At 35.5% G+C, this 26,165-nt stretch overlaps 2 protein-coding genes across 33 annotated transcripts in view; both read left to right on the top strand.

Moving 5' to 3' along the window:
* Positions 1-15,913, top strand: part of cdc14ab (cell division cycle 14Ab) — a 73,897-nt gene extending 57,984 nt beyond the window's left edge. For 5 of the 32 annotated variants that reach the window (XM_073936655.1, XM_073936656.1, XM_021469348.3 and 2 more), the window contains 3 exons: positions 3,474-3,629; positions 5,876-6,197; positions 13,357-15,913. In XM_073936655.1, coding sequence (XP_073792756.1) covers positions 3,474-3,629; positions 5,876-6,197; positions 13,357-13,386 — 508 coding nt within the window. In that variant the 3' untranslated portion in view covers positions 13,387-15,913. 32 annotated transcript variants of the gene reach the window in all.
* A 4,408-nt stretch (positions 15,914-20,321) lies between these two features.
* gpr88 (G protein-coupled receptor 88) lies at positions 20,322-22,132 on the top strand. The gene is given in 1 exon segment (NM_001386827.1): positions 20,322-22,132. A coding segment is annotated over 1 exon segment (1,038 nt). The 5' UTR covers positions 20,322-20,850; the 3' UTR covers positions 21,889-22,132.
* Positions 22,133-26,165: the final 4,033 nt, after the last annotated feature.

Here is a 26,165-nt window from a genome sequence, read left to right as displayed (position 1 = left end):
GAATAACAGTTTACGTTACTTTCATATTAGCTTCACGAGGGAGAGCAGGATGTTGCGACTTTATGTATACGTATACGTGTACACTCGCACACACAAGTAAATAAAGGAACCCCCCATTAAAAGTAATTTAATTTGGACAGATTAAAATAAGCAAACACATTGTGTGCATTACAAATGATTTTTTTGACAACCACTATACCAAAATATGTTTTATGAATAATATATGTAAATAATATATCAAATGTGTTGTATCGTACTGTAACGTACTTGATATAATTCTACTTTTACTGATTTAAAATGAATAGATAATTAGCATTAGCATTAGGTTTAGTACACTATGTAAAAATGCTATTGGCATGAAAACCTGAGCTCCTGAACTATTTGCAGATAAAATATTAATGTATTTTATGTAACCAACTGATTAATACTTTAAAAGCCACTGCTAGCTGTTTATTTTAAAACTTCCATGTTTAACTTTTTTTCATTGTTATTTCGTTGAGATGCACCTGAGTCAGAGTTTTTGGAGTGGGTGAAAGAGCAGGAGGAACTGTGTGGGAGACGCTGATTAGTGGCAGGGATACCAACTGTGCACTTCAGAATCAAAACTGAAAGAAAAAAGAGTGGAAAATGGGCTCTTTTCCCACACCGATATTAAAGAGGAAGGCATTAGATGAGTAAAGTTCCTGAAAGTTTAAATTTTCTTTTTAAGAGCTTTAGGTTTAAAGGTTTGATTTAGGAGAACTTAAAACGTCACTAGCATAATATTGCTAGAACTAATTAGCATCGCGTGTTATTAGAAATAAGCAGTTTTCTAGCATCTTTATTATTGTTACTATGCTTTATGGACTTTGCTACCATATTTCTGTCACGTTGCTATCATGATAGTGTGAATTAGCATTTTACTTGCTTAATTGAACATTGTGAAGATGTATTAGCATTTTGGGTAATAAGCCTTTAGCCTTAAGCCTTTACAATGCTGTGTTAATGTTCACACCTTCAGTGAAAGTCTAATCTATTGCTTAGATTTGGTCATGTTTGAACACCGAAAGTGGGATTAGTTTTAGAAAGCAAAGCATAAAGTCAGAACATCTCAAAGATCTGGCCTGAGTTTGTGGCCGATACTATTCATAAATGTATATCAAGTTGAAGACTAAAACATTAGCCCTCCCGTGAAATTTGAATACTTTTTCAGATATTTACCAAGGGCTGTTTAACAGATTTCTTTAAAAAAAAAAAAAAAAATATATATATATATATATATATATATATATATATATATATATATATATATATATATATATATATATATATATATATATATATATAACCTATTTAAATATCTAATTTATTTTGTCTTTGCCATGATGACAGTACATGATATTTTACTAGTTATACTACATCTTGACTACTCAAGAAACAAACAATATATGAAGGAGAAGTATGCGTTCAGGAATTTGTTTTGGTCAAATGTAGTTGGAAGATGATTTGAACCTGTGATTCATCTGAGCATGTTTTCTCGACATGCTTGGACCTTTGTTTTTGCATTTCCTTTTTTCTTAATCCCTTTTTCTTCTCCTGTAAAAGCCTATTTAAATCTCCACATCTCTTTTTGTGTCTAGCAGAAGTGATATCCCGATTTAACCTTCTTCGAAATCGTTTTATTTCTGGCAGTCGTGTTTGGCAAGAACAAGAAGCCCTGTTAAAAATGTGCTCAGGAATGTGAAGTGAAAGCTGGGGATTTTTCTTGAAGCCATTCTTTTGGGGAATCTGATGATATCTGGGCTATTAGGACAAGATCTTGTTTATTCAGTGCAATGTCTAGAACCTACTTTAGTTTTCTTTTTACTTCAAATCCATTCAATTCCTTGAAATACTGACTGAGAGTTTTCTAACAAATAGATCAGATATCATACTAGGCTTGTGTGCAAGTTTTAATAATAATAATAATAAACTTTATTTGTATAGCACTTTTCCAACATACATGCAACTCAAAGTGCCTCACAAACAACAACAAAAGCATTAAAATAGACCACAAAAACATGTATATCACATATACTGAAATAAAAGCATTCATGTACACAAAATGTAAGTATATATCCTCATGATCACACACACAATAGTCCTTACATATGCAGGCACACACCATACATTACATACATAAACCTACAACAAAATAGATAAAATGCGTACACCTTACAAACTTGTTTAATCATACGCAATTTTAAAAAGATGTGTCTTAACACGCTTTTTAAAAACATGAATACTCGGGGATTCTTTCACTTCAAGGGGGAGACAGTTCCAAATTTTTGGAGCATAATGGCTGAAAGAAGTGCCGCCAGATCGCATCAGGTTTACAGGATAAAATTCTAAAAGTCCAGCACTAGAAGAGCGTAGCAAACGGTTTGGATTATATTTTGTTAAACAGTCGGAAATGTAGGAAGGTGTCATATTGTGTAGTGCTTTATAAACTAATAAAAGAATCTTTAAATCTATCCTTTGTTGCACAGGCAACCAGTGTAATTCTATTAATACTGGTGTAATGTGCTCTCATTTCTTTAATTTCATTAAAACTCTGGCTGCTGCATTTTGTATCAATTGCAACTTCATTGTAGAACCCTTAGGTAGACCAGTATAGATAGCATTGCAATAATCAAGCCGAGAGAAAATAAAAGCATGAATTAATTTCTTGGCATTATCAAAAGATAGGAAAGAACGAATTTTGGCAACATTTCTTAAATGATAAAAACATGTTTTTGTAACTTGATTAATATGAGATTTAAAATTAAGATCACAATCGAAAATAACACCCAGGTTTTTTAATTCTTTTTTTGATTGTAAACCTAAAGAACACAGTTCTGCTTCAGTCCTCTCTCGCTCAGGTTTTTTGCCCACAATAAGAACATCTGTTTTATCTTTATTCAACTTAAAAAAATTTGCAGTCATCCATTGCACAATATTGGACATGCAGTTGGACAAATTTTCCAATGCAGCAGTGTCTCTTGGCTCAACAGAAATATATAATTGAATGTCATCAGCATAAAGATGATGATTCATGCCATATTTCTGAATTATACTACCTAAAGGAAGTATATATAATAAAAATAGACTTGGGCCTAGAATAGATCCCTGAGGAACACCATATAATATATTGTGTTCTTGCGATGTATATTCATCTATATTTACTAAGAATGTCCTTTCTGTGTCTTATTTAAATAAATGAGACTTTTTATTATTATTATAACTGTTATGTTTATCAAATGTATTTGTAATGTTTTTTTTTTGTCATTTATTTCTTATCTACTGTATTATTTCATTTTCGATGGTTTTAATATATTACATATTTGAAGTGCTATTATTATTTGATTCTCATTTGATTATATATTGATATATTGTTATATAATATGATATGAAATCATATATTATTTTTATCTGATGTCAGCTGATCTCTTGTTTGTTTGTGTGTGTTTTTACAGTCGAATGAAACCGCCTGCCTCCAGCCAGGGCTCCATCTCCCCCCTCAAATCCTCCAAAGTCCCAGCGTCGTCCTCCTCCTCTTCCTCCTCCTCCTCAGTCTCTGCCTCTGCCAAGCGAATCGGTCGCTCTTCATCTTCATCCACCAACCTGAAGAGGTGAGCCTGACCTCTGTCCTCCTCAGCTCTCCTCCAGTCTTCTCCACATTTCCACTCCTCTTCTCTCACTCATCCACGTCTTACACTTGCTCTTTGTTTCCAACTCTTTTTGTCTGACTGATTCACTCCTCGTTTTTTCTTTCTTTCTTCCCTCTGCTCTCAGTTCGCTGGTGGCCTTCTTTCCTCTGTGTGATTATCCTATGATCTGAGAGCCGGAGTCCAGCTGGTTGCTCTGTGCTGCTGTTGGTGCTCTGCTCGTTCGCTGTTGTTTATGTAATCTGATATCTTTTGCCTACTACTGTATCACTCTCTCCAAACCCGTTGTTGGATGAAGTGCATGCATACTCGCTACTTTCTAGTACTCTGCAGAAAGCATTTTGGATAGCACTTGTCCAACTCTCTTCAGGCTAGGGCTGGGCGATGGGTAGGCGCAGTTCACCCAAAAATGTAGGTTTACATCGTGTCCTAACAACACACCACAACAGTCCAGTGATGAGCAATTTGGCTGTCTGCACCAAACGTGACATGACACAAACAATTAAATACCATTAATAACAGGCTTACTGAGTGTCTGGTGGTTTGCACCGAATAACAATTCTGCCTTTCGTTTGTCATAAATCTTCCGTAAAATGGTATTTAATCTCACATTGGTAGCATTTAACTCTGAATAAAGCACATAATCTGTACCTGAGGTGATTATTGTTGCAGTAGTTTATGCTGTTGTTCAGCCACGACGTTGCTGAAATGGAAACCATTTCTAAAATAGAAATTTTGCGCAACGACAACGAAGATGGTTAGGATAAAACTCCTTTAAACCTGATAAAAAGATACGTCGCAGTGTCAAGTTGTGTGTTGTTAGGACACAGTGTTACTCGTCATTTTCTTTTTGTTTTGTTATTGAACGGGATGCTATTTTTAAAAATGGTCATCGTTGATTTTCATTCAAAAACGTATACTATGGAAGGCAATAGCTACGGGTTATCAACATTTTTATTAAATATCTACTTAAATCTACTTAAGTAAATGGTGGTGGAAATTTCAGTTTCGGGCGAATCATGCCATTAACCTATTCCAATATAAAGATATTAATGCTTTACATTGGTGAAAATGCACAATTTGATAATGTACATTGTTTGTATGTAATTTGCTTTGCCATAAACAACCGATTTAATCTGTGAAGGTAAAACAATAAGTGTTGTATAAGTAATTTTACATAAGCAGAAATTAAGTTTTTCCAAATATCAGAACATGAGGACGATCACAAAAGTGGTATTGATTTTTATTTTTTCATGCAACAAACAAGATATAAATATGTATTTAGTTAGATTTTAAACACAATAATATGTCTATTCCGCAAATTTAAATAGTTATGAAAAACATTTAGCTTTGTTATTTACTTGACATTTAAGCTGGATTGTACATGTTTTCAAATTAACTTATTTTTATTTAAAATTAACTATTATACTAATTATATTAACTAATGTTGAGAGGACATTTTCAGCTTTCATATAGATGATATTTTCAACATTTTTGTGTATTTAATTTTTTTTAACACTTAATTGGAAGGAAAGCATCGACATAAAGTACAGTTCAATTTTTCTTTCATCAGCATAAATGGCAAAACTACATACTAATAAATTGAATCAATTGAGTCGCAGCTACAGAACTGAATGTTTAAATCAAATATTTTTTTTCCAAACTGAACTATCTATTCAAATATGAACATACTTGGCATGGCGACCGTGTCAATACAAATTCCATTAAAATCAGTATTTACAAATAAGTAAAAAATAATATTGACGCTGTAAATCATTATTTGCAATTCTAAAACATGATCAGAACAACAAATATATTAAATGTTTAAATAATATTTACTCAAAAAAATCACTTGTTACTTGTTCAAAGAACTTTTTAAAAATTAGTTGAAACAACACAATTACATTATTTTGGATGGAACAACTTAATTGTTTTATGAACAATCTTCTAATCTTTTAAATTAGAAGAAAACAACTATGTAAACTTAATCAAATGGTGTTGGGACAACATGAAGGATTTGTGTTGAACCCAGCATTCTTTACAGTGTTGAAGTCGCCCAGCCCGTTTCAGACTTTTTTCTTTCTTTAGCAAAGTTTGTTTTCCCCACAATGCATGCTCTCCTCGTCCTTCATCCTAGACACAGCTAGGAGTATATTGTTGTCCTCCTGTCCCACCCCCTTCATGTATATCCTCCTCCTCCCGTCCTCCAGCACCAGGTTAGCCAGTTCTCTGGGCAACCTATATGAACCAAACACTGAAAGCATCAGTTCCGGAAAGCCGCCTTCCCCGTCCTCGTTCACGCCCCATCCCGTCCGCACCACCTACAATTACCACTATGAAGTCAACAACAACAACAATCAGTATAGCACCACCAGCTCCCCGAGCAAAAGCCTGGGCTACAACCTGAACCACAGCGGCCCGAGTGGAGCGTCTGCCAATGCCCGGCTGTCGGCTGGTGAACAGGGGCACCAGCGGAACCCTCCGGCAGGGCTGAGCGGCCTGTCTACCCGACACCTCAGCCGATCCATTCCCGTAAGTCCTTTGTCCTCCCAGAAACACAATCAGCAGCAGCATTACAACATAACATGTTCAGCGGTGACTGTTGCTTCCTGAATAAATCGATTAGGACATTATTAGATGTTTGGAGCCGAGCAGTGTTAGTTTTTATAATTAATATAGAAAATTTTTTGATAAATTGGAAATTCTGATTGAGGAGTCGTTTTAAATTAAATGAATCATTATTGTGTTAATAAATTAACATAATATTAGTAATTATAGCTACGTAAAAATTAATTTACTAATTAATTAGTTTATTTTTAAACTTATTCATTAATAATTAAGGCAGGAGATTGATCAATTAAATTGTTTCAATTTTAATTTATTGGTCCTATATATTGTGTAATGTTTATTTCAAATTTAATGAATAAATCATTTTTTTATAATAAATTAACATAGTTGTTTAATTTGACTGGTCAATTCATTTTTAAACTTATTAAGCTATTCGTTAATAATTATTATAGGAAACTGTGTGGATAAATTTAATTTTGTTTTTAATTTATTGGCTTTTAGCAATATAAAGTATATATAGCAATATAAATAAATATTAAGAAATTGAAATCTAACAAAACAAAACTAGTTATTAGTTAATATAATGGATATATTTGAACAAATAGAATATATTTTCTAACAGTCATGTTAAAATTGAGAAATGTAATAATTATCAATTAAAATTAAAACACTATTACAAAATATTTACTAAAACTTAAAAAATGAATTACTTGTTTTATTAATACGTTATTTTAAGCAAGATACATTAAATAGATTTGTTATAATTTTGAATCAATTGATATCGATACCGAAATTAAAACATAACAAATAAAAGTTGTCAATAGAATTGATCATATATATATATGTGTGTGTGTGTGTGTGTGTGTGTGTGTGTGTGTGTGTGTGTGTGTGTGTGTGTGTGTGTGTGTGTGTGTGTGTGTGTGTGTGTGTGTGTGTGTGTGTGTGTGTGTGTGTGTGTGTGTGTGTGTGTGTGTGTGTGTGTGTGTGTGTGTGTGTGTGTGTGTGTGTGTGTGTGTGTGTGTGTGTGTATGTATGTATATATACATGTATGTATGTATATATATATATATATATATGTATGTATGTATGTGTATATATATATATATATATATATGTATGTATGTATGTGTATATATATATATATATATATATATATATTTTTTTTTTTTTTTATTACATGTTATAGTATAAACTAATAGTAAATTGGGATTTGAAATTGACAAACGATAAAAAATGTATAATTAACTTAAGATAATAGGCAGTCATTATTAAGGAGTTAACCTGAAGCAACAGTTACCGTGCTACTTTTTCTTTCTCTGGAAATCTTTTTTCTAAATCCTCTGCCTCAAATCTAACACCTGATCTACAGCAGTCTATTTATATTTAACAGATGCTCATAAACACTTACCAAGGCATGTTGCACGTAGTCTATTTTTACCAATTACACTCTTAACATGCATGCCATGTTTGTACTTCCACAGCTGACGCGTATAGCTTTCTGTTCCTCTGTCCCTAGTGTGTTCTCATAAAGCTATTACTCTATTATCTAATGTTTACCTAATTGCCATTGTCAAGTGAGCTTTAATGGAGTGGTGGGGACGAGACTAATCTTTTAATTTCAAACTAATCCATTGCCCTTTAACTTCTGCCAGTGCATCCCACGCTGCACGAGAAAACGAATGCTAAATAAACTGATATTAAAAGGCACAGGGAAATGATGAAGGCTTTAAAATGTGTTTGACTGACAGCGCTGGTGTGGTTTGGCTACTAACAAGTACTTAAGGCACCTCAATGCTGCTGTTTGATGCAATGGGAGTGGTGTGTCCTGCAAAATAAATGCAAACGTATTGAATATTTGTTTGCATTTATCAAACAAATAGTCCCCCGGTTCAAGTAGTGCTGCACATGCTGTCATTTTTCACCATCTTCACGCAAAACACATTCAAATTTTAAATTGAATCCAGAATGAAACCAGTCGTATTCTTATTAGTCACTTAAAGTTTCTAAATGAATCAACAATTTTGAACGAATAGTTTGAATGCATGATTAAGTGAAATGTTCAATAATACAGAGTCCTGCCACACACTACTAGTAGTTTTATGGTTTTATTTATACATTTTGATTGTACTTTTAGTTCAGATCGTCTTTGTTCTGAATAAATGCTTGCATTAATCTTGCACTGATATCATTTCTGCATGTGAATGGCAAAATGCGCAAACTAAATAGTTGTACAAGTTAAAGCTATTGCTGTTGTCATGCTGAATTGTTGTGTCTTAAAAACGCATCTTAGCAGCAAAAAAACGCTGGTTATTATAATTTTTTCCTTCATTAAAATACACACTCACCAGCCACTTTATTAGGTACACCTTACTAGTACCTGGTTGGACCCACTTTTGCCTTCAGAACTGCCTTAATCCTTTGTGGCATAGATTCAACAAGCTACTGGAAAAATCCTCAGAGATTTTGGTTCATATTGGCATGATATAATCACGCAGTTGCTGCAGATTTGTTGGCTCCACATCTATTATGCGAATCTCCTGTTCCACCACATCCAAAAGGTGCTTTATTGGCTTGAGATCTGGTGACTGTGGAGGTCATTTGAGTACAGTGAACTCATTGTCATGTTTAAGAAACTAGTCTGAGATGATTTGCGCTTCATGACATGGTGCGTTATCCTACTGGAATTAGCTATCAGAAGATGGGTACAACCCATCTGTTGCCTTTCAATCAGCTCGAACCAGTCTGGCCATTCTCTTCTGACCTCTGGTATCAACAAGGCACCCACAGAACTGCCGCTTGCTGAATATTTTCTCTTTTTCGAACCATTTTCTGTAAACCCTAGAGATGGTTGTGCGTGAAAATCCCAGTAGATCAGCAGTTTCTGAAATACTGTACGTCTGGCACCAACCATGCCACATTCAAAGTAACTTAAAAAGGCTTTCTTCCCCATTCTGATGCTCGGTTTGAACTACAACAGATCATCTATGACTATGTCTACTAGACTTGGGCGGTATTACGGTATTATGGTATACCGCGGGATCTTAAAATAGCAACGGGGTCAGTTTCAATACCTTTATACCGTCATAAAATATTAAATCTCCTTTATTTAATGCCTACAAAAACGTATGTGTGGTTGTCATCACGGGACAGTGTGGAGGAGAGAGTGAGAGGGAGAGAGAGGGGGAGAGGGAGAGGGAGAGGGGGAGAGGGAGAGGTGACGTGACGTGACGAGTCGCGCTCCAAAGTGACCTGCAGTTTGGCAGTATTTCCGGTTTTGACTGAACAGAAGGGAGACGTAGTTAATATGAACGAAAGGTCTGCATTAGAGCTGAAGATGTTTGTCCGAACCCAACGAGACCTGAAAAAATCCAAATCCCTGCATTAAAATCCTTCCCTGCAAAGGTGAAACAAATTATGACGAAGTAGTAAAAAAAGCTAATTTTGACGGCGGTCAAGCCAGTCACTAGCTCAGAAGGAACAGTCATTCCAGCCGCCAAGGCATTTCGGCTGTTCTCATACACTGCGTATTACGGTAGAGCCCTAAACCGCTGACAGGTAAAAAGACGAGGCCACTCCACTGGCTACATTGAAACTGCTGCCATGGAAAATTAAATGGATGTTCCTGACTGGTAGAAGATGAACAAACAATCCTACCCAAAACTTGCAAAATCAGCCGGATCAGAACTCCTCCACAAACACACGTAGCCTAATCTTGGTGAGTAAAGGGTTTTTAAATTATAAATAAATATTAATTAAACCATATAATCATAATGTAGACAGAGTATACAGGCTAATGGTGGCATTATTCTTTTAATATTCAGCTTCACTGCCGCCCTAATGCCAGATTGTGAAGAGAAGTGGAGAAACAAATCTTGCACAGCCTTTATCTTAATTTCGTTGTTGCCAAAATACCCGGCATCATTTAGAGTTTATTTTCATTTGATTTGTTAAGCAAGATTTCTTTTCATTGGTGTGTTGGCCAATTTAAAGGCTAAGTGTATGTACCCAGGCCTATATAGAGTGCTGAGATGTTACGATGTTACAGCTGTAGGACTTATTTAATTTCTTTGTTCCAACTTCCAAGTGGCCAATAGTCTACGTTTGTTACGAATAAATGATGTTAAAACATATAAATGACTCATTCTTGAAAAAAATGCAATAGAGCTGTGTGCATGAGCACATTTGAATAATGTCGGGCTGCAAACGGGTTCGGGATTTATAAAGCTGTCAATCGAAATGTACCTGTCGGACTCGGAACCTATCGGGCCTAAATTTTATGGCCCGATTACAGCTCTCTGCGTTCCCGCAGCTGTACCACGGGAGCCGGACAGATTTCTTACGGTGTGGGAGTAAATTTTTCCGAATAAATCGCGGGAGAAAGGTGTGTGTGTGTGTGTGTGAGAGAGTGTGTGTGTGTGTGTGAGAGAGATGCTGTGCGTCGCTTGGCTCTCTCTCTGACCGCGAGCCTAAGGTCGCATAGAAGGTATTCAGTTTCTGAATGGTTTAGGCTCAAGCCAACAGTTTGGTGACGCTGTCTGAGCCTTACGTCATAATTTTTTTATTACGCCGGTAATACTGGATACCGGGGTAAAATATGGAGGCGGTTTGACGGTATCAAAATTTGGATACCGCCCAAGCCTAATGTCTACATGCTTAAATGCACTGAGTTGCTGACGTGATTGGCTGATTAGAAATTAACAATAACAAGCAGTTGTACCTAATAAAGTGGCCAATGCATGTAAATTTTTTTTGTTAAATAGTAACTAAATGTTAAATAGATCTACGTTGTATCTAGCATAATTCATGACACTAAGGATGGTAAATTTTTATCATATTAGGAACTGAATAAGATTTATTTCCCTCTGCATATTTTCAACGACTCAATAAAATCTTATTGACTTCGTGAGCTTTTATCTTGTTTGCATTAGCTTGTAAGAAACACTTGTTTTGTGCTTTGAGCATTAGTTTATAGTATCCATCGCGTGACCTGCGGACCCTCCGGCCGGACGGAAAGGTTGTAAGCTTGGTTTTAGTGCATTGTTGTTCTTGGACTTTCTCCCAGTACTTATGGAAGTTGTTTTATTGGCAGAAGTTCAGTAGCTTCCCTTACAATTTCCTGTTTCTCTCCATTGTGAAATCCAGTGTAAGCAAATGCCACTGTTCTTGCTAATCACATGATTTCACAAGTTTCTAAGCAGACTTTCTCCCATTTATGTAATTTACGACCTGCTCATATCAAGCCATCCTGGAGCGCAGTGTGCTGTCTTTGTTGGGAACATCATAACGCCTCCACATACAGCAGGAGTGACTCAAAGTTTCACTGCAGTCATGATGAATATCGCATTGCATCTCGCACTGACAACAGAACTCCGCCGTGTTAAACATCCTTCCTCAAAGGGCATTCAGCTGACAACGGTTTTTTGATCCTACATGGCGTTTACAGGAAGAGATGTAATTTCTGTCGAGCTGCCATCTTCTTGCTGCTAAAAATGGCGTAGCACATGTAAATTAGTGTAGCACATGTTTTTCTCATTTCTAAATATAGTAATGATGTTGGACATTCAACGCATCAATGAACGTGAACAACTTTAGCTGGCAGAGACGAACTTGCGTTATATATTTCTTTGGATTGGGCTTGAACATGGTAAACTTAAGATGGTTGAGCTAGATTCCCGTAGGTAACATCATCAAAAATAAGTCAGATATACAAGTTATGCGTTCTTTGTACAGCACTTATCAGCCAAAGCAGAGCTTTACAAAACAATGTGTCGTGAAATAGTTTTAACTCAGTATTAAATCCCACTTAATTGTGAGTTTCACTTATTAAAGAACCAATATCCATATCTGTGCACATTGCAGACTGGAGGCCGGAAGTGTCGCTCTAGTACTAGAGATTTAAACATTTGTTTCTTATGAGAGGATAAACACCTGCCTTCTGCATTGTTTGGCAATGTATTTACAATGCAGCGGCGCCCATCTTTATTAAGATTCAGCATTACAGCATGAGTGCAAAAACATGCAAAATTTTACGTTTTTTAGTTTGTATTAATACTATACTGCTTTCATGTTGTTTTGTTGTTGTTTACCATTTGTCATTATATGCGATATCCTTCATATAGGCTTCAAATTTGAAAGAATTTATATATTATCAGTAACCATTAAGTTTGTGATAATTGACTTAAAAAATAAAACTTCAAAAATTTTATTTGGTTAAAAAAGAATCACAACTGAATCCACCATTCTGATGGGATCAGGATAATTCTGTTCTTTTGGATCAAATAGATGCTAATCAGAGTTCAATGTTTTAAATAACCCAAAGGACAGGTTTGATCTGAATCAAATGTAAGATTGGAAAAACCCATTTCTAAGATTTGATCCAATCTGTGATCTAAAACCCCAGTGGATTACCTTTGAAAAACTGGGCCCAGGGGCTCATGACGCTCTTAACTTCCTACAGTATCTCAAGGTCCAACCATATGAGCTTCAACGACTTCCATGCGACTTCTCCTGATGAGTAAAAAAATTGTGTATAAGCTCGTATGCCAGCGAATATTTCACCACGTGTCTCCAGATTGAGTGCACTTGTAATGTGCACAAACGAACAGGGAAAGCTCAAACAATGTTTAATTGCGTACACACTTCTAAATAGTTCTAGGCGTATATCCACCAGTGTATATCTATCAGATGTTGTTGTAGCTACCATGCGCAACAATTGAATGCTGATAATACATTTGTAGATCGATGACGCAAAACGGGACACAATGCTTTTTGCTTAACGTTTTTCTGCTGTACACCTTTTTTTTTTTTTTATGAACCTCCACCCCTGTTGAGCAGTTATGAATAATTAGCATGTTGTACACCTGCGTCTTCTAACCCAAGTGGCCCTTTTTCTGCACAAAGTCTCCCCCCCTCACACACACACACACATTAAATGCAAATTCATTTCCTCTCTAAGCTTTGACTTCATCCTCATTTACATCAGCCAGGGCTGCGATAGTAATGTCTCAGGTTGGCTTTTTAGACTATTATTTAACTACCCTCTGCCATGTAATTTTCTGTAATTGCGTTCAGCATTGTAATCATTTTATTCTCTCCTTTTTTTCCCCCCTTCTCTTTTTTGCAGTCCCTTCAGTCGGAGTATGTTCAGTACTAAAGCCGCCATTTTCCACTAACCCGTGGCGCCTTCACTGTGACCACCAATTCGGGGAATGAAGCTGAAAGGAGACACTTTTGAGACTGGTGTACGGTCAACCTTGCGAGGGCTGATCTGGAGTCTGCTGCAAGCTGTTAAATAACAAACTCGCCTTGGCCGTCCTTTTATTTTTTATTTTTATTTTTTTCTAAAAGGAGATTTTCCATGTATGAACATACATAGATGTCCTGAACAATATTTTTAAATGATTTTTGTACTATTTTATCTACAATTCTTATGCTCAGCATCAAGGTTTGTTTGGTATATTTGTGTATCTGTGGATTAGGGAATTTGCTCTGACGTAAATGTCACGTTTTTGTCTCTCTCGAGTATTTACCGAGTTACATATCAAGTGCGAGGGCTATTTTTGAAAGGTGCAAAATGGTTTGACAGCTATGTGTCGCCTTCAAAGGGGATTTTTGGGCAGCAGAAGCGATTAAAGAGTGTTGTGTTTTCTTCATTTGAGGTCTAAGGTGGACTCGTCTCCACGCAACAGTGGACGGCTAATGAGACCACGACCACGATTTGCAAGCAAACTTTATTTTTTCCTCTCTGGAAAATGAAGGGCTTTGTTTGTTGAGTAGGACTCAGGGTGGACTCCTTTTTATTTTACATATTTTTCTGTGTCGTTGTGACATCATAATGCGTGTTATTATCAAACTAATTCAGATCTGAGCTTTTAAAAAGCTTTAAGGGCTGTTGAAAACGCTTCATCTTCACGAGTGTCCTTTCACCAGCGCTTCTGAAATATAACATCTCATGTACGAGTTGGTTTTATTAGCCAGCATTTTCTGCGAAATATGAATGATAAAGCATATGAAGAAATAGCTCAATCAAGAGCTGCAACTTTCTATTACAGTAGTGTTTCTCAACCACGTTCCACCAACACTGCATGTTTTGCATGCCTCCTTTGTCTGTCATACCCATTACAGATCTTACTGTCTCTGCTGATAAGCTGGTCATCTGAATCAGGTGTGTTTGATTAAGGAGACATGGAGCTGGTGGGACGTGGTTGAGAAAAACTCTTACAGTACAAGAGCTTGGGTTTAGGAGATGATGTGAATTACAAAATCCTTCATGTTAGTGCACATAATGAATGTACAGCTTAATACGACTTTAAATTCGGTTCATTTAGGACAGGGGTGGCCAATCCTGTTACTGGAGAGCCACCATCCTGCAGATTTCAGTTGCTACCTATATCAAACACACCTGAACCAATTAATTAGGACCTGAACACCACATGATAATTACAGGCAGGTGTGTTTGATATAAGTTGCAACTGAAATCTGCAGGAAGGTGGCTCTCCAGGAACAGGATTGGCCATCCCTGATTTATGATGTTTACGGTTATGTGCAAACAATTCATCAAACAGTGTTTGTGTAGGTTTACCAGCAGATTTATGGAAAGAAAAACCTTTTGATTATTTATATACATCACCAAAAAAGCACAGTAGAGTCAATTCAACTTGAATTTATTTCGTTTGTGAAACACAAAATAATGTGCAAATTTACTGAGCTCTTTTTACAAAATGGGACTGTTGAACTTCGGATGTATCATAAAAATACTGGGTTAATTTAGTTTAAAAGACATTTTATGAAATTTTATTGCTTTGAAATGTACTTGGTGTGGAAATAATGAAGTAATCGTTATTCCAGTCATTTATTTTATAAAAGCTTTTCATTATTTTAAAAAAAATTCTAATTAAAACAGCTTGATCCAAATGTGAAACTGGGAAACTTAATAGAAATGTCATCAAATCTGGCTACAGCAGAGGCCAAGCTTCTGTGCAAATTACAACAGTTTTATTATCATTTTTATTATTATTTTTAATCATGTAAAGCTATTTTACTTCTTCGTTATTATATAAATCTATTGAAATGTGACAAACCAGTTGATTGTGATGACAATAATGTCCTCGTTTACATTTGGACCTCAACAGCCCTATTCGTTTCATTTAATGAAATAAAAAGCAGCTCAAACACTTTGTCTAGCATCTTTTGTGTTCCACTGAGAAAATTATAAGTCATGTATGTTTATTTTAGGCGAGTAAATGATGACGGTTCATTTTTGGGTTAAACCAGCCCACATGTATTTGAACAAATACTCCATTTTTATGCAATTGTAGCTGATTTGACTGTTCTGTATCTGCGTATTTTAGCCCATGTAGCACTCTGTACATTCCAGACGGTGTTATGAATAATGTATGTGTATATATACGTTTTGGGAGAATCTTATTTGATTGAAGTATTCTACCTCTTTAACATATACATGATGTAAACTACTATCTTGCTTATGAAAAAAATATATACATATATATATATTTTTGGAGCAGTGTGTAAAGAAAATCTAACAATGTTAGAGCAGTGTTTGCTTTTCACATACTAGATGCACATTAAAATACAATGTAGTGGGTTGTACATTACTCTATTTTTCAATGTAAACATGATTTTGAAGAGCCGAATGAAAATAAAAGACTAATTTTGCTTTAGCCTGTTTGGTTTCCTCCCCTCCTTCCTGCTTTTTCTGTCAAGCGCAGATTTATAATTAGTTTTCTTTCACCAATTATGTTTTCCTGTGACTGAAATACATTTTCTTTTAAACCGTTCCACGAAAATAAATGAAGCAGCGATGGTAAACTCTCCTTGACAACCAGCAAAGTGTGAACTGCAGATCGCCACACACATTTGTGCACCAAAGTCTTTCATTTTGAGTGTCTCTGGCAGCAGGCGTCGGGTCGTGGGCGTCTGGAGACAGCTGTGAAAATGGCTGCTAGTCGAGTGACTGTTCGCAGCTATGATTTCGCTTGGTATTTCCAAATGTCAGTTTAATTTCTGCACGTTTTGATGCTCAAATATGTGTCACGAATTTCCCTTCCTAGTTTTAGAAAACCGTCTTTTCTAAAATAAAATTTTAAAAACGATGTAATTCACTTGTAGTTATGGTACTTGCCCATTATAGGTGTAATGAAAATTCAATTGAAACTCTGGCCTTGTGTTTTTGCCCTTTCATTGAGTGGCCTTGTGCTTTTTCCGAGCCCTTTCATTGAGATTATAAAGGTGTAATGTCTGTCTTTTTGAATACGCATTAGGCTCAATCATCAACTCAAAGAAAATAGCAGGTTTCAAGGCTGCTGTTGGACTCCATATAATAATAATAGTGATTAAATTTCTTTGAAATGGTTCAAAGCTGTCATGGTAGTTCTTTCCGACTTGTGCACTTTGAGAATTTGATGAAGAAAATAGTCATGCTGCTCTTTTAATCAGTTTTTTAGTGCGTGTTCTTCCATCCATCAATGTTGATTTTGGCAACATTTGAGTTAGTTCTTACAACGAGAGAAGAAAATATAACCTAATCTAATAACCATAATCTGACACTGGTTTAAAGGGATTGTTCAGCCAAAAATAAAATAATACTCCCCCTGAAGTAGTTCCAAACATTTGTTTCTTTCTTTTGTTGAACACAACAGAAGATATTTTGAAGAATGTTTGTGGAATCTATAGGGAAAACGGATAATATATGGAAGTCAATGGCTACCATTTTTCAAGCAAGTTCGAAGCAAGAAAGAAATTTTATTCTGTTTGTGACCAATGTAGGTGTGGTTAAATGATAATAATTTTCATTTTGGGTGAAATATACCTTTTAATACAGCTAAATAGCTAGTGTGAGATTGTTTTTCTCGTAAATCAAAAATGCAACTCGTTGGAAAAAATGAATAGATCTTTTGAGTTGGTTCTTACAATGATTTAGAGACAAACACCAAGACAAGTCCAATTATTAAACTAATCCTATCCAGTAATAATAATAAACCCTTGTATTTATATAGTATTTTTCTAAACACTCAAAGTGCTTTACACATTTTTTGAGGGAATCTACTTATCCTCCTCCAGTGTGCAGCATCCACCTGGATGAAGCGATGGCAGACATATTGTGCCAGATCACACACCAGCTGATTGGAAACAGAGTGATGAAGCCAATAATGATATGGGGATGGTTAGGAGGTCATGATGAACAGAGGCCAGTGGGCAAATGTACCCAGGATGCCAGGGTTAAACCCCTACTTTTTTGGGGGTTTTAACACCCACAGAGTCGGGACCTCTGCTGTAACGTCTCATCTGAAAAAAGGCGCTCACTGAGCAGTATAGACTCCCCTTCTAATAACTTGAATGGCTTGGTTATTTAGAACTTACTATGCAATATGTGTAATAATTTCTAAAAATAAACTTTTACATCTGAGTCAAAGAGAAGTTTCACACACTAATTTCGAGAGGAGAATGTGATGATTGCGGCTGGTCTCCAATCCGCTATCATTTGGAAGCCAATCAGATTAATCAAAACTCACTATAACTAGCCTGTCTAAAACTACTCCCTCATTTTCATTTTCTGAAGACACCCGCCTCACCCCCCACAATCGTCCCTCGTTTTTTAACATATTTTATTTTATTTTTTTTATAACCAGGAGGAGCTCTGAGGAACTACCTGATCACATACCCCTTTACATGATTTTGACTAGGCAGGACCCCTGGGCTCAATTATCTCCTAGCTTAAAGTTCTCTCCCTGGACAGAATGCCAAACTAGCTTATATTATTAAGCAATATCTAACTGTGAAATCTTAAATTATTTTATTTAATTATTATAATTATTTTTTGTTAATCAACAACTCAGCTAGTGGTTGTCTACACTCTTAAAAAAGCTGGGTTGTTGGTTAACTTTTTCCAGGTACTTTTAAATTACACTTCTTAACCGAATCATATTTGAGCCAACATCGGGTTACAACAACTCAGCATTTGTGTCATTTTTTGAGTGGGTTATTTTTCTTCAATCAAAGCAAGCAATAGTCTGATTTGTGTTTATTTTTATTGCATTTAAATGGGAAATCCATTTTCAGGTTATCAAAAACAGTTACGAATCAAAGTGAACTGAACCAGTAATGGGTTAAAATAAAAATATGTGTATTCTCATGTTTCAAAAGCTGTAAAGAATCAGTCCTCTCTTTTACTTTGTATAAAACTAAGCAGGATGAACATTTAGCTAAGCATATTTTTTATTCCACAAACAAAAAAGCCTTTGATTAGGGGTGCTCAACCCTGTTTCTGGAGATCTATCTTTCCGCAGAGTTCAGCTCCAACCCTGATCAAACAAACCAATTAATTAGGACCTGTTCAACACTTCATAATTACAGGCAGGTGTGTTTGATATGGGTTGCAACTGAAAACTGCAGGAAGGTAAATCTCCAGGAACAGGGTTGGTCAACCCTGCCCTAGATTACTGAAACAACAAAGGCGGATAAAAAGTGCCAAAAAGCAGAGCTGTGATATAATAGAAACGCTATTGGTTGTTTCTTAAAAAGGGGAGGGGCTACTATAAGTCAAATATCAAGCTATGATGCAGATTTCAACGCACTTTATAAGACCTTTAAATTAGGGCTAGGCTATATATCAAAAACGCAATCTCGATAATTATTTTCCAAATTGAACGATAACAATATATATTTCAATATAAGTTGTTAACACTTCTCGATTTAAAAGAGTACCCCAAAAAAAGACTAATGCCACTAAAATAGCATAAGATTTTCAGTCGATATATTTTTGTTGGCTGAAAATTCGGTGCATGTCTAATATCAACACTTTTAGATTCCCATTGTTGCACATTTCTGCTGTGTGATTAGCTCTTAGAACAATATAGAGTAAAAAAAGGGCCGAGCTTATCATTATTATTGACAAATTTTATCGTGATCTGATATCACGATATTTTATTTGGCCCAGCCCTACTTTAAATACTTACGCTCTTTTGAGTTTGGTGTATTCTTTAAACAAACCAACATCATTTGTACTACGGTGCACTCATATGTTCAAATGGAAAAATAAAGACTCTGAGGCAGTTTTTCTCAGTGTGTCAGAATATACAACATAATCATCGTTTCAATTCTAAAGTTAATCAAATCTTTTTAAAGTTCACAAAAAAAAAAAAAATCCCAAAATGTGAATAAGGTGTGTTGTTATGCAGCTGACTGTAACCTAGCAACAGTCAGTTATCAAGGCAAGCATGATAGAGTAAGCTGATTAATCTTTATAGTGGGTTAACAGGAGTTAAAAGAAACCCTGCTGTTTCTGGGAATCTTTGTATCGTGGCTATCGCATTCTCTTATTGCGGTCAAAAGGTGCATTCTGAAGAGAAACACCGAATGGATGATCGCATGATCCTGGCTTGTCTCTGTGGGCTCCCTGTTTCCTTGGTTTACGTCTTTTTGGTATCAACGAAAAGTTGTCGCAACTCTGCCGACCGATCCTTCGCAGTCGTGTCCGCATTGGCTGTTTTTTTTTTTTTTTCATCAAGTTGTTGGAGCAGCTGACTGTAGTATTGGTAACCTAGCAACAATCCGTAATCAAGGCAAGCATAAAAGAGTCAGCTGATTAGTCACGTGGTTGTAGTGTTATCAGAGTTTATTCGGCAAATGTGTTTCCGACTCCCATTTTTCACGTTAACCGTTTTTGCACAAATCCAAAACCACCTCAAGTGACCGAAAGACTTCACAAATTACATATAAAATTCATATTTTTATTTTAAATTTGCAATTTTCAGCACTTGTGTCTGTGGTCATTCAAAATGCGCATTAACACACAGGCGACTGAAACAGTTACTGTAGGCTGACAAAAGACCAGACTCATAACTTTTTTTTGTGAATCAAATAATTATAACAAAGGGTAGTCTGACTCTTGAACAAAGGACTCGTAACTTGAGTCAGTTCTTTTAATTAAATCAGATTTTTCAATAGTCTGATTTCCTACTATTTATTATTATTATTATTATTATTACTATTATCAGTGCATCACCAGCAGTAAAATATTTTGTGTTGTATTAAAAAAAACCAGAACAGGATCAGTCAAATCTAAATTAAAATAAAACATTTCTAATTCTAAAAGCTGCACAACATCAGTCCTCATTCGCATAGTATGAAATAGAGCAGCACAAACATTCTGCAAAACATCCCCTTTTACGTTCCACAGAAAGAACGACAAAGAACGCCATAGGAGACAGAAATAACATTAATTTGCATATTAAATTTTTTCTTTAACCATATCGGCATCCTTTTTGAATCAATAGTAGATAGACTCCACGTATCCCTCCTGTTCCTAAACATTCTCATTATAGTGTGCGCTATTGATTACAGCCTCAATCCTCAATGAATAATTATTTGCCTTCGCCGTGATTGTGCACCCCCTGGGGATAATGAAAGACACGTGAGAATACAGCGTGGGCTTTTGTTGATCTCACGCCTCTTCGTATTCTCTCTCACACACACACACACACACACACACTCATATAAAGCCTGAATCTCCATCGCAGCATCGCCAAAGGGAGCTTTGCTCTCTCCCGCGCACGATTCTCCACACAAGATAAGATGAGATGACAGGATCTCCACCATCATGCCAAACGACACAGACGTGCCGCTATTGGCGTGTGAATTGGGACGTGGCTCTCGCATCTCTCTCGCCACCGTCTACTCCTTCATGTGCGTTCTGGGAACCATTCTTAATCTCCTGGTCATCTATTTAGTGGTCACGTTCAAGAAGCTCCGCACAGCCAGCAATGCGTTCATAGTCAACGGCTGCGTGGCAGATCTGCTGGTCTGCGCTTTTTGGATGCCCCATGAAGCGGTGGCCACTTCCACTGGGACTCTTTTAGTGCTGGGTTACCAGGCGTTCAAGGAAGCCCTGCTGTTTTTGGGAATCACCGTGTCGCTGCTTTCGCATTCTCTTATTGCGGTCAACAGGTACGTTCTGATCACTAAAACGCCTGCTGTGTATCAAAGTCTCTACCAGAAGAGAAACACAGAATGGATGATCGCTGGATCCTGGCTCCTCTCTTTGGGCGCCCTGTTCCCTTGGCTTACGTCTTTTCGATATCCGACGAAAAGTTGTCACGACTCTGCCGACGGATCTTTCGCAGTCGTGTCTGTTTTGTCCAGTCGTTTCGCTGCTGGGACTTTGGCGTTCACTATCATCGGACAAACTCTCGTGGTTGTTTATTGCTACTTTAAAATCTTCCGTCGGGTGCAAATAAGCGTGAAAAGGGTTAGCATTTTAAATTTCCAAATCGTGAACAATCTGCCTTATTCGTTCCCTAGAAAGGACAAGCGACTCGGGTTTTATGTCCTTGCAGTGTGTTTTATCTTTATTCTCACAACCGAACCTATTTTTTGGGTTCTTGTCGCTGGATTGTTCGTCCCAGTGTCTGTCGCGATTTGGACTTCGACTTGGATTGTGTTTTGCACCATATTTGTTTCCAATCCCTTCCTGTACACGTGGAAAAACGAGGAGTTTCGGAAGTCCTTCAGGTCGGTGATGAGAGGAGATTTCTTGCGGGGGTCCACGGTTGGAGTCGAGCCCATCACGATCAATACTATTTCTCATATCTTTCCCAGACAAAACAGCCGAAGGGCGTTTCTGGGGGAGATGAACTGAGATAAATGTGATTGGTTGTGTCGACAAAATTCGCTTGTGCCTGTTGAAGATGCTTCTACAATCTGCTGTTTTATTCTGTCGATCAGGATTAAGCTGCATGTGTTTACTGTGATTTGTAAAGCTGGGATTTTGTAAATTTTTTTGTGGAAGTGTGAGATGTTTTTCCACAGCTGTGAAGGCTACACTGTCACTTTTTTAAATAAGAGATGTTTATAAATGTTCAAATAAATATGAATATATCTTGCCTCTTTCTTGTTTTATATCTAGTTTTTATAGATTTTTTAGGAACATATAAACAGTGGGAACAAAACAAACAAACAAAAATAATATATACATACATACATACACTGGAAAAAACGGTACAAACCGTAAAAGTAATTACTAATTTTTACAGTAAACTACCGTATTTCATTAATTTATAGCGGTATTATGTCTGTATTTTGAATTGTGAACATCTGCACATCTTTTGTTACACAGATAGACACGTGAACACAGCCATATGCAGTTGCTGATGAGAAAGTTGCATGATAAACCAATGCTAGGAGTATTAGTGTAAAGAAGTGTCATTCACACAGCTACTAAATACCAGTATGGTAACAAGCAAAAAATTGTCATGAAAGTCATGAAATAAACATTGTTTATCAATATTAGATGTAACATAAATTTGTAATGTACATTAATGATGGGGAAACAACTAAAAAGATCCATAATAATGTCAACAAAAAGCATAAAAAGTGATGTGCCATGCAGGGAGTTATAGGTAAATCAGTTTACGATTATTTGTTTTATATATCATGGAAACATACCGTTAACCAGGTTAAAGATTTTTACTGTAGCATTTTTACAGTTTTTTACGGTCATTTTTTCACAGTGCATATACATACATACTGTAAAAAATCTGTAATTTTCACCAGCTGAGGTGCCGGAAAAAAACTGTAAAAGAATGGCTGTTAAATTACAGAAATTTACCAGAAATTTAAATTTAAAGACATTTCTGTAATTCAACGTCCATTATTCTACCGTAAATTTCTGTAATCTAATGACCACTACTCTAAAGTAAATTTCTTTAATTTAACGGCCATTATTTTACAGTAAATTTCTGTAATTCAACTCTTGTTATTCTACGGTAAATTTCTGGAATTTAACGGCCATTATTATATGGTAAATTTCTGCAATCTAATGTCTGTTATTCTACAGTAAGTTTCTGTAATTTAACGGCCGTTATTTTTACGGTAAATTTCTCTAGTTGAATGTCTCTTATTCTACGGTACATTTCTGTCATTTAACGGCCGTTATTCTATGGTAAATTTCAGTAATTTAACAGCCATTATTTTACGATAAATTTACGTAATTTATCGTCCAATATTCTATGTAAATTTCTGTGATTAAATGGCCGTTGTTTTATAGTGAACTTCTGTATTTTAACGTCCGTTATTCCACGCTAAATTTTTGTAATTTGACGTCCGTTATTCTACGGTAAATTCCTGTAATTTAACAGACATTATTTTACGGTAAATTTGTGTATTTTAATGGCCTTTATTTTACTTTTTTAAAAGTGTAAAATTACCACATTTTTTACTATGCAAATACATCCATTCCACACAATCATACATACATAAAAATATTAAAGTAAACTCATCACGAAAATTAAAAAATAAAATAAATATAAAGTAAAAGGTTACCAAATATATTCTTACAATGATGCATAACGTCTAACATCATTATTATTAAAATATTGTATTTCTTAAATATTGTTTTGCATAATTATTATTTTGCATAATATTCACTATATCTCATTCTTTCATCTATCTATCTATCTATCTATTTATCTATCTATCTATCTATCTATCTATCTATCTATCTATCTATCTATCTATCTATCTATCTATCTATCTATCTATCCATCTATCCATCTATCTATCTATCTATCTATCTATCTATCTATCTATCTATCTATCTATCTGTCTGTCTGTTTGTGTCTGTCTTCCTTCCTTCTATAAAACACTATAAAAAATAGAAGCTATTTGATGTTTAAAATGTCATAAAATGATTTATTTTGGGAGCTTGTTTAATGTCAATTTGTTTTAATATTTATTCAAAATTGACTGAAAGTTAATTCTACTCATTTGACTAGTTTTGATGTCAGTGTTGAAGGTAATGAGTTGATTAAATAAATCATTGCTTCATCTTAAACTGAGTCAGTTCAAAGTACTCATAGATTAGTTTTTTTTTTTAGCTCAAATGGATTGAGTTGCCATAACTTATTGGGTTTTACAGCACTCGGTTGGTTTTAGTTCTCTTCATTTATTGCATTTTGCTGTGCTCAGATTGCTTCATTTACTCAAATGGATTAAGTTCACAGTACTCATTAGGATTTGTTTTTTCATTTAAATGGTTTGTTGCCATCGGTTTTCTCAAATGTTTTGAGTTACCTTAACTTTTGGGGTTTTACAGTGAACTGAAAGTTGCTATATATTATTAATTATTCTGCTATAATTCATATTATTATAGAAAATGCTTGGTATTTAGTTTAATTATTATTTTTATTTATAAGTTCAGTAAATGCCTTTTATGAAATCCTAATGTGTTTACATTTAGTTTAACATTTGAATATCACTTCAAGAATTTAGCATGTTTGTAATATTAAGTGCAATCAATATTACTTTTACAGCATTAACATTTTTTCCCCAGTTTGTTTGGTCAGATTTTTCTTTAAATATCTCTTAACATAACAGAAGCAGGCACATCAGTCATGTAGAAATGCAGATTTTTATGTGCAGGACAACAAAAGTCATCTGAGCAATTTGAACCCTGATGTAAAACTTTGACACTAATAAAAAAGCTCCATTCAGTCATGTCCGCTCTTAAACGCTCTTTTACATAATCGTTATCCTCTATTGTTTAAAACCTGAGCAAGCATCTGTGCAACTGACCTGGAGGATGACACTGGTTTGTTCAGCTGCTTCTTGGGAAAAAAACCCTGCAAATTCACAGAGCACAAAAAACGACAATATAATCATAGCTTCTGAATCATGATGGTTAGCGATTATGAAACTTGTTATTGTTGTTTGATAAGTTAAAAGAGAAGTTAAGTTTTGTTGCTTTAAAGGTCCTGTAAAATTAAAATCAAGTGTTTTAGAGTATGTTAATCTTAAGTATAAGCTGTAGTGTGCTCCAAAACAGTGACAAAATTCACATTTAGAAGAAATAAACCTCCAAAACTTGCAGTTTGTCACTTCTGCCTAAATGAATCAACATTTTTTCATACTTCAGTTTCTCATCAAATCTTTTGACCTATCAAATGCTCTCTAGTGTCTGGGATGCCCCGCCCTTTGGAAGATGCTTCTCATTTGGTTTTAATTTGTCCTGCTTGAGCTTAACCACTCTCACTGGCAGAGCTGGGATAAAACAGAAACGCTATTGGCTGTTTTTAAAAGGGGAGGGGCTACTGTAAGTCCCGCCTTGTCTTCATGTTTCAATTGCGATTACATTATGTATCGAACAATAATCCACAATTCAAAGCACTTTATGAGACCCTTAAATGCTTGCCATCTTTTGAGTTTGGCGAATTCTGATTGGCTGACATGGTTTTTACTGTACGTCAATTGAAAAAGAAAATCTGAAAGCGATTTCAGTCTTGTCATTATTCGTTTTATCGTATAACAATATTTGCAACTCGTATCTTTCATAAAAAATTATTAGCAGCCGACAGCTTTGTTGAATTTAACTGTGTCATTCAGTTTTGTTCTTTGTTTAAAATTGCTTGTAGTTACATTCTGTTGTCATTGGCTCACCCTTACGTTTCTTTATATTTGTTTCTTCTCTTAAACACAAAAGAACTTGTTGGCACCCAATGACTTCCATATTCCCATATTTTTAAGTCAAGGCATCCCAGCAACAGCATTCTTCAAAATATCTTCTTTTGTGTTTTAAAGAAGAATTAGACGTTAAACATTAATAGCATTAATAGATGTTAAAACTACGTGATGAGGTTATTTTCCTTTTGTGAGAACATATCCCATTAAAGCAGGATGTATTCTGATCATTCATCAACTGGAAACATTAAATATTATAAAGCATATAACTTTTATATGTTTTCAGAGCTATATCATTAACAAAATTATTAGTTTAGTGTAAAAATGTCTGTCAAGATATTTCTAAGTTTACACAGTATATATAACCAGGTAAAGATTCAAGCATATTCGGCTGTCCAAAGGGCACACCAGACCCCACAATGTTGCGAGACTCCACAAATCAATCCAAAATCCCAGCCAATC

Source organism: Danio rerio, chromosome 22 (assembly GCF_049306965.1).
Source record: "Danio rerio strain Tuebingen ecotype United States chromosome 22, GRCz12tu, whole genome shotgun sequence".
Classification (NCBI taxonomy): Eukaryota; Metazoa; Chordata; class Actinopteri; order Cypriniformes; family Danionidae; genus Danio; species Danio rerio.
The sequence above is the reverse complement of the archived record's forward strand: the minus strand, read 5'-3'. Positions and strand labels throughout refer to the sequence as shown.